This window comes from Manihot esculenta, chromosome 15 (assembly GCF_001659605.2).
Source record: "Manihot esculenta cultivar AM560-2 chromosome 15, M.esculenta_v8, whole genome shotgun sequence".
In the NCBI taxonomy this organism is placed as follows: Eukaryota; Viridiplantae; Streptophyta; class Magnoliopsida; order Malpighiales; family Euphorbiaceae; genus Manihot; species Manihot esculenta.
Window position 1 is genome coordinate 19,623,846 of NC_035175.2, and position 10,066 is coordinate 19,633,911.

The 10,066-nt window shown below is 36.4% G+C and overlaps 1 protein-coding gene across 1 annotated transcript; it reads right to left on the minus strand.

Moving 5' to 3' along the window:
• Positions 1-1,929: 1,929 nt before the first annotated feature.
• Positions 1,930-3,172, minus strand: LOC122721986 (metacaspase-9-like). The gene is made up of 2 exons (XM_043951436.1): positions 2,743-3,172; positions 1,930-2,648 (listed from the first exon to the last, which is right to left on the minus strand). The coding sequence occupies exons 1-2, from the start codon at positions 3,113-3,115 to the stop codon at positions 2,041-2,043; spliced, it is 981 nt and encodes a 326-aa protein (XP_043807371.1). The 5' UTR covers positions 3,116-3,172; the 3' UTR covers positions 1,930-2,040.
• Between the last annotated feature and the right edge of the window lie 6,894 nt (positions 3,173-10,066).

Below are 10,066 nucleotides of genomic sequence, written 5' to 3' on the forward strand. Positions count from 1 at the left end.
CCAAGTATATGCTCAAAGGGGTCAGAAACTACCTTAAAACCCCAACAACACAAAACATATAACACATATACAAGCTTTTCTCACAAAATCATCAAAAACACTCTCTTTTACCCTAATCATGCAACTCTCTCCCAAAACCTCATAAAACCTTCAGAAATCATAAAAACAAGTTCAGGATCTTCACTTACCTCTTGAAACCAAGAAGATGAACGATCCTAACATGGAGTTTTGGAGCAACTCTCCTTCAAACTCTCTAAAATGCACAACTTTGTGTTTTTAACTCAAAACCTTCAAAAGAATATAAAACTCAATCAAATCTTTGCAAGATGTAATGAAAACATGAAGAAACCTTCAGGAGGACAGGGTCTCACCTCAGAAAGTGAAAGAAAACGGCAATACTTATCCTTTCAACCGACTGAGGGCCTTTTATAGGTGGCTGGCCAGACCACCTTCGGCGGCCACACGTGAAACCGAAAGCCATGCATGTTCGGCGGCCGAACTTTCACCTTCGGCGGCCGAACCTGGCTTTTCTGCCTTGGTTCTTTTCTTTCAAAACTCATTGCATTTAAATTTAAACATTAAAACATCCTACATGACTTTAGACAAACATAAATCCTACCCGTCTAGAGAATTCCGACATCCTGGATTCCACCGGACGACAGGAATTCCGATACTGGACTCTAGCCGAGTATTACAATAATAGCTGTTATTGTAGGCAAACTCCACCAAAGGTAGATACTGCCTCCAAGAACCGCCAAAATCTAGCACACACATCCTGAGCATATCTTCTATTGTCTGGATGGTCCTCTCTGATTGTCCGTCTGTCTGAGGATGGAAAGCAGTGCTGAAGTCTAGCCTGGTACCCATAGCATTCTGCAGACTCCGCCAAAACCTGGAGGTGAACTGGGGTCCTTTATCAGACACTATTGAAATGGGAGTCCCATGCAACCTGACAACCTCCTCAACATACACCTGCGCCAACTTGTCCACAGAATAGCCACTCCTGACAGGGATGAAGTGAGCAGATTTGGTCAGTCTGTCCACAATCACCCATATGGAGTCCAATCTGTTGGACGTCGCCGGTAACCCCACCACGAAGTCCATAGCGATATTCTCCTATTTCCACTCTGGAATCAGCAGTGGGTTAAGCATTCCAGCCGACTTCTGATGTTCCAGCTTCACCCTCTGACATACCTCGCAGGCTGACACAAACTGTGCCACTTCTCTTTTCATAGCTGGCCACCAATAGACTCTTTTCAGATCCTGATACATTTTGGTGGCCCCAGGGTGAACACTGTACCTGGCATTATGAGCCTCTCTCATAATGTCTCCCTTCAGACCCACGTCATCTAGTACACACAATCTGTTCCCATAGCGGAGGATCCCCTTGCTGTCAAATCTGAACTCTTCATTCTTGCCTGACTGAACAGTCCTGGCAATCTTCACTAACTCTGGGTCCTCGTGCTGTTTCTGAGCCACCTGCTCTAGAAACACAGGTGTCACCCTCATCTGGGCTATCAAAGCACCTGTACCAGACAACTCCAACTGCAAACCTTCATTAATGAGCTTGTAGAACTCTCTCACCACCGATCTCCTCTCTGCTGTGATATGAGACAAACTGCCAAGTGATTTCCGGCTTAGGGCATCTGCCACAACATTCGCCTTACCCGGATGGTACTGAATCTTGCAATCATAGTCACTAAGCAGTTCTACCCATCTTCTCTGTCTCAGATTACACTCTCTCTGACTCAGGATGTACTGTAGGCTTTTATGATCTGTGAATATCTCACATTTAACTCCATAAAGGTAGTGCCATATAAATATTGTGTTCGATCACTAAATATAAATATTGCATTGGTTATTGGTCTTTTATAATATTGAAAATTTTAAATTTCAATAAAATTAATTATAAAAAAGGTAAATGAATTGACAATATTAAATATTGCCAATTTTATTAATTATTGCAAAGCAATTATTAATTCAACAAAGCAATTGCCATGGAGCAATAAACACAACAAGAGCATCATACACAAACATAAGCTAGCATTGGCTCTGGCTTTCTGGCTGCCACAAGAAAACAGCATCAGCATTCTCATCACTGCAATACAAGCAAGGATGCTGCTCAAACCCTTGAACCTCCAACACTTGTCTAGCCATCATCACCAACTGCCTATTGCTGATCAATTCACCTGAATGCTCTTTCAACACCATTTGCACTGCATTGCTAAATGCTCCATAAGCTTTTCCCCCACTCTCAACTGGGTTCATATCAGCAGAAGTCTCATTTGCTTGACACCCACTTAGCAGAATCCCCTCATCAGACTTCAACACTTGAAGAAAATTGTCTAATTCAAGCATTGGGATTCTGAAGCTTAAGCTGGCATTGGCTCCAAAGCACTCTAGCAAATGAGTTCCAATGTCAGTTGTGTTTATGCCTGTGAGAGATGTCAAGTGTTGGAGTATGGATTCATACGGGATGGCTTTAGGTTTGTGAGAGATTTGCTTGTTTGCATTAGATTTTATTAGTGAGTTTGGTCCAATTTGTTCTTTCTCTTTGTCAATGAGACCTCCACTGTGGCATGAATCTGATAGAATTGTGAAGCTCGTTCCCTTTGGTAGCCGGTTCACTAGTTGCCGGAAGTCCATATCTGTATATGGCCGGTGATAATTTTTCCATATAAAAGTAGCAACCAGTAAATTGGACAAATAAAATAAACAAACAAATAAAAAAGAGTAAGAAACCTGTGATGAGATTGAAGTCACAGGGGACAATAGCCTCATCCTGTCTAAACGGATGGCCTGGCTTCAACGAAGGGATTCTAGTTCCATGTCCACTGTAATGAAAATAGAGGACATCTCCTGGTTGAGCCTCATCAACCATCTGATCAAGAGCCTTCTTTATGTTCGCACCAGTAGGCATCACTAGCGGTGGAGAGGAAGAGGACCCAGGTGCATCTGTAAGGAGCTGGACATGGGCAGGCTGGAACCCAAATCGGTTGATAAGCACATCTCTCATGGCTACGACGTCGTTAATGCAGCCATGCAACTCGTTCTTTGTTTTTGGATAATTGCACCCTACCAATACAGCCATTCTCTTCTTTCCCTTGCTCTCCATCTTCACGAATCTGTGCTTCAATTGTTATTGAGAGCTGTTTGGGAGAAGATTAAGTCTTCTGTGAATTGCAAATGGATGCATGATCTTCTATTTATATATATAAGCTTATCTGTGGCTTGAATAATATGTGTTTTTATTTTGTTTCACTTACAAGTTTTCTTTATTAATTGGCTTTCAAGTGTCGGAAGGAAGGTTACTTAATAATTCAGACACGAAAATAGATATAATACATTAAAAAAAATAAATATTTGCTATAAAAAATGCAAAATAAATTAATCAGTGCTGCGCATGATGATCAGATAAGTAAGCAGGACATGGAGACACGTTAAGGAAGAATCTCTCCCTTATTATAATAAAGAAAAATTATTATTTAGTTTTATAACGTGAAAAAAATTGACTGATTAATTTTTTAATTTTAAAAAATATATTAAAATATTTTATTTAAAATATTTATTATTTAATTTTTTAATTAATTTTATTGTTAAATATTTTATTATTTAATTTTTATAATTTTAAAAAAATTTATTAGTTAATCTCTTAAATTTTTAAAAAATTTATTAATTAATTCTTAATATTTTTCAATATTAAGAATATTTTAAATTTTTTTATAATAGTTAATAGTTAAAATTAACTATATAGATTTTTTAAAATATTAATAATATTTTAATATATTTTTTTAGAATCGAAAGACTAATTAGTAATTTTTTTATATTTAAAAATTAAATATTAATTTATTCTTATAATAAAAATAATAATAATATGATTATTACGATAATTAATATGTATGTTTAAACTAATTTAAATTTAAGGATAAAAATTTTTAATATGAAAAATATAAACTGAATTTTAATTTCAAAATTTAAATATTATAAACGATTATTATTATAAATTAAATTATTAATTATTAGTAAATTAAGTAATCATTAGAGTTTTATAAATATATATCAATATATTTATAGTTTGAATTATTTTTTATTGAATATTCTATTCAGATGATCCACCTGATGGTATGTATCGGTGTGGTTGACTCGAGATGTTGCTTGTTTGTTTCCGTTATCGTGGTGTGTACTGTAGGCTTGTATTTTCTTTCTTAAAAAAAAAAAAAACTAATAAAGGAAAAGTTATTATTTGATTTTTATGAAAAAACTTTTTAATTAATTTTTTAATTTTAAAAAATATATTAAAATATTTTTAATATTTAAATATATTAAAATATTGTTAATATTTAAAAATATTTACTAATTAATTTTTCTATTAATTTTGATTATTAAATATTATAAAAAAATTTAAAATATCATTAATACAAAAAATTAATTAATAATTTAACAATCAAATGATAAGTTTTTTCATTAAAATATTTAATTAATTGATATCTTATTCTGCTTCTTACTCATTTTTTTTTCTTTATTTATCATCTTATGGATCATTAGATCGATTTGGATTTCAGATTTATATGCATCAAGCTTTTAAATGGATTTTATAGGTAATGCAAACTAAATATGAATTGTGTTGGTGAAGAGATTCTTTATATTTTGGATGTGAATAGAAGATTGAAGATTTTACTAGAACTATTGAAAATTCAAGTGTGCAAGCAAAGAAAAGAAAAAGGAATTATATGATAGATTTTGTCGTTGATAGTAAAAATAATTAAGATTAGTTAAGTTCAGCAAATGAAGAAGAAGAATGGAGGCAACAAAATTTTTTTTCTCTCGTATCTTTTTTTTTTTTATAACTTTTTTTTATTAAAATTAACGCTCTTTTTGAGTGAGTCTTTCTCACGCAAGATTAACTCATAAAAAGGGATATAAATGAGCTGAATTTCAAAGATTTGGATAAAATGGGATTAATTTTTTATTTTAGACATGCAGATAAAACAAGTAATATCAACTCTCATGTAATTTTCCAATTGACCTACTTATACTTTGTTATTTTACGAGCTTTTTTTTCATCTGTTTTAATTTAATGATTATTTTTGTAGTCTTATATTATTTATATATCATATATTCTTTGACTTTATAAATCTTTAAGTAAGAATTTAAAATTGAGAAAACTATAATAAAAAATTACTTTGTTGTTTAACGAATTTTCAGATAAATTTCTATAATTTAATTTGTAATAAAATAATTATATAGTTTCATACGATTAGCAAAAGTGAGACTTTTTTTAAATACTATTAAATATTGTTGATAAATTGCAATTTAATCTTTAATAAAATCTACAAATTAATCTCTATATATTTAAATTTGATCCTTGAAGTTTTATTAGACTAATGAAATTATTCCTTGATTTAAACTTTAAATTTTTTACAAATTAATCTCTAAATATTATAATTATTAATAAAAAATTATGCTTATACATTAATCTCTTCTTAATAATATATTATACTAAAAAGTTACCAATGCGGGATACCAAAGTTCATACATATAAATTTATTAATAGTTCATGGATCATTTATCTTAATACATAAATTACTTAAAATTCATGAATCAGTTTCTTTCCCCTCGTAATCCTGCAAAGGTAAATGAATTAAATTAATTCTTGTGATAATATATAAGTTAAATATACATAAAAAAAAAAAGTTTAAAGATATATTTCATATACTTTGTAATGTTACTGGAAATAGAGTTGTGTTGTGATTGATTTACCTATAAGAAAGAGAATGTGGGGTGGTTGACGCCTACGGCAGCCACTCTAATGCTCAAGTCAGTAAGTTGAAGAGAAGAATGAATGTAATGCAATGCTTTGAACTCAAGAATAGTTGTGTAAGAATTGCGTCATTTTGTCTCTTTGATCGTTAGATTTTATATTGTAAGAAAATAAAGGTAATTATAGCATTTTCTGAAAATCCGACGATGATGTAACTGGCTAATTGATAAGGGATCTCACTGGCTAATCGGTCGGGGATTCCGTGATTATAAGCGTAATGGAGATCTGACTACTAATGGTAATCTTATGTGAAAACTCTACCTATTCAGGAGAGAACGAGCCTTTATGAAGAATCGGGTGCAATGGTATCCGGGTCTTTTTTGCACGGATGGGACCATATACCGATTTATCGGATCCTTGCCACGTGGCCCTATCTTATGATGACAACTCATAGCTTACTTTGGTAATTATTGTATAACATCAGATGTCCTCTCGCTGGTCTTCGATTCTTCATATTCGAAGGTGACAGTTGTTTTCACGATCCAAGACATGTGGCTTTTTTAGATTGGTCTTTTCCTACTCATATCGCTTCGCCTACTCCTGCCCATCAATGATGACTGCCTGGTTCCTCGCGTCGCATTTACAGCTTATTATCGAAACCGCCATATAAGAACCTTTCTTCTCCTCCAAATATCACTTTTGCTCACAACTTATATCTTTGCTTTAGAAAAGACTCGGTCTTTCCTCTTTTTCGCTCACACTTCCTTACTTTCAAGGTAATTTCTATTTGTTATTTCTTTTAAAATGAATAGAAATACTTCATCTTCTTCTCTTTCTCCCGGTAAAAGTGTCGCCTTAAGCTCCTCCTTCGACTGCTCCATCCGCACCCCAGCTTCTATTGTTCCATTGAGGTGGCTCATCAAAGTGAAGGTAGCCTAATCAGTGACATTCCTTCCATACTAACAGAGAGAGATATAGAACGTCTTCACAACAAATATCAAATCTCTTGAGAAATCTTCCGCGTCTTCGCTCCATCTCTGAGCGTTCACATGGATGACCAGATCCCTACTGAGGACACCATTATGGTCTATGAAGAATAGCTGAAGGTAGGTCTTTGATTTCCCATGGACCCATTTTTTTATTAAAGTCCTCCGCTTTCACAAGCTGTCGGTTGCCCAATTACACCCCAACAACTGGAGGATTTTGGTGGGGTTCCAGTTTTTCTGCTCTAACAAAAATATTGACACGAGCGTAGCTCTCTTCTCCTAACTGTACTAGCTGGGTATGAGAAAGAATGAAGAGTTCTAGTTCTTTAGTGGAAAGAAATGCCAAACACTCTTCGACCGGATACCCTCATCCTTGAAGTGCTGAAAGAATAAGTTTTTGTCCTTCGTCATAGAGTATTCGGAGGTTTTGGTCCTCTCTGTACCAACTGAAACGTATATGTAGAGTTGAGAAAAGATGGAGCCTAGCCACAAAGGGACGAGGGAGAGGTTTTGGACTTTCTTCAAAGAATGGCTTCGTCCAAGAGGGTAGATATTAATGTAGTAGTGAGGAATGCCATCTTGTCCTAGCAGAGCCATTTTTAGGTGGAACGAGCTTGGGCTCTTCACCTGCCCAGTCTTCATAGCCCTCGGAAAAACACTTCCCGTGCTTCAGAGCAGGGTATCTTTTCCTTTCGACTTTCTTTGTTTTTAAAATTGCCTTACTCACATTTTGTTCTGTGCAGATATGGCTGGAAAGAAGAACAAGTTTGTTGAGACAGCTCGTGCTGCCTACAAGGGAAAAGCTGTTGCTAGAGCATACATTCTACCTCCGAAATGGGCTCACCAGGTAGAGGAGATAATCATGCTTCCTTCTCCTCCTCCTCCTCCCCTTCCTACGTTTGAATAATTGGCTCCCAATCAGCCTGAGTCTTCTATAAGGGATACTCCTCCTGCGGCCCCTACTCAAACCGATGCTTTGCAAGAAGGAGTTGATGGAGCCACATGGCCCCGGGGTATCCAGCACCTGTCATTGGCTCTGACCCATTCCACTTCCCTTCTCGTGGAGCCTCACTTGTCTATTCTAATCACTAAGAGTGCTCTAAGGCTCGGAGACTCATCGATTGAATAAGGTCAAGACCGATGACCTCTATGAAAATATTATGCGTCTCAGGCCGAGGGGGCCTGCGCCGCTTCTACCAAGATTACTGAATTAGAAGTAAAACTTCAAGAAACGGTGGCTGGAGGAGGGGAGATGTTCTTCGAGGGTCAAGACTTGGTTAGAAAGGAGCTAGTAAAATGGTTTCCTTCTACAGACTTTGCTTGGACAGATAACATCTTTCTTGAGGGGAAGAAAGATGAGAACGAGCACGAGGAGGAGGGATAGTCTGAGGAAAATTCCATCGACTGGGTCTTCGTAAGAAATGTAGTAGATATAGAAATACTGATGTAATGGAGACTTAGGAGGAAGAAACTGAAGATGTCCCTCTTTCCATGTAATCTTTTATAATAAAAATATATCTTTTGCATATATTGCCATTATCTTTACTGACTTGTCCTGGACCCTTGTCTAATCAAGACTTACATAATCATTTAAAAAATTGGCTAAGAGAATAACACCCACCCAAGCATCTGACAACCTCTGCTTTTTGCCATGAGATAACTTTAAACTTTTCAATGGGACTTACCCCCCGCCTTGTGACTCTCCTAGCGGATACCTCCCTCGTGGCTATGAAATAAATAACTTGGAAATAATAAACCAAACTTAACATTCGATCATGATAATGACTGAATAAGAATTTCATTAATCGGGATTGACACCCAGTTGTTAGCCTAGCGGATACCCACTTTGAAGTGCTTTTTGGCAGCAACTTGACTTAGTCTTTTGGGACTATCGCTTAAAGACTCGCTTGGTGGATACTCGTCTTGAGGTGATTTTTGGCAGAAACTTATCTTAGTCTTATGGGACTATCGCCCAAAGACTCGCCAGGCAGTTACTCTCCTCGTGCCTGGGCATGAAATGTCTTAGAAACTTTTTTGTAAAATAGGACTATAATCCGGTCGTGTGGCCTGGCTAACACTCATCTCGTGGCCTAGGCATGAAATACCTTATTTAGAGGGACTAACACCCAAATTATGGCCTGACGGAACTCGCCTTGTGGCCTAGACATGAAATGCCTTGTTTAGAGGGACTAACACTCAGATTATTGCTTGGCAGAACCCACCTTGTGGCTTGATCCAAGATGCCTTGATTAGCGGGACTAACACCTGGTCATGTGGCCTAATGGATTCCTACCTTGTGGTCTAATGGATTCCCACCTTGTGGCCTAATGGATTCCCACCTTGTGGCCTGGCATAAGATGCCTCGTTTAGCGGGACTAACACCCAGATTATGGCATGATGGGTTCCTATCTTGTAGCTTGGGCATAGGACGCCTTGTTTTAGCAGGACTAACACCCGGATTATGGCGTGATGGATTCCCACCTAGTGGCCTGGCATAAGATGCCTTATTTAGCTGGACTAACATCCGAATTTAGCCTAAGGATTCCTATCTTGTGGCCTGGCATAAAATGTCTTGTTTAGTGAGATTAACACCGAGATTATGGCCTGATGGATTTCCACCTTATGGCATAGCATAAGATGCCTTGTTTAGTAGGATTAACACTCGAATTATGGCCTGATGGATTCCCACCTTGTGGCGTTCAATGAATGCTCTTTAATCTTTTTTGAAGAATGCAATCTCAACATTTCTTGTCACTAAAGAACACAACATATGAAAAAATATATCGTTAACTGTTATTAATAAAATTTTCTCATATTACAAATGTTATAGGAGTGGGGAATAACTCGACCATCTAACTTGACCAGCTTGTAAGACTCTTGGACAAATAACCTTCAAGACCATGAATCGTCCTTTTTAGTTTTTGCCTAACTTACCACAGCACTACCGCTTGTTATATTCGTCCCTTTGAGTATTAAGTCTCCTACATTAGAGACACATGACCTGAATCTTCTGTTGAATACTTAGGACATCTTCTACAATTCATTGATTTTACCATTGTTGGGTCCTTCTACAATTACATGAATAACCTCTACAAGTTCACGGTCAAAGGTAGTTTCAGGAGTTATTACCTCGGGTTCGGACCTCCTTTCTTCTCTATTCTTTCTGGCAAACTTTCAAAGTGTGTCATCCCTTATTAGCCTCCCGATCTCGTCTTGTCGACACTCCTCTATTGTATATCCATGATCCTTGTGAAAATGGTAGTACTTTATCCTATCTCGCCTTTTGGGTCTCTCTGGATTAAGCTTGGGAGGCCATCTG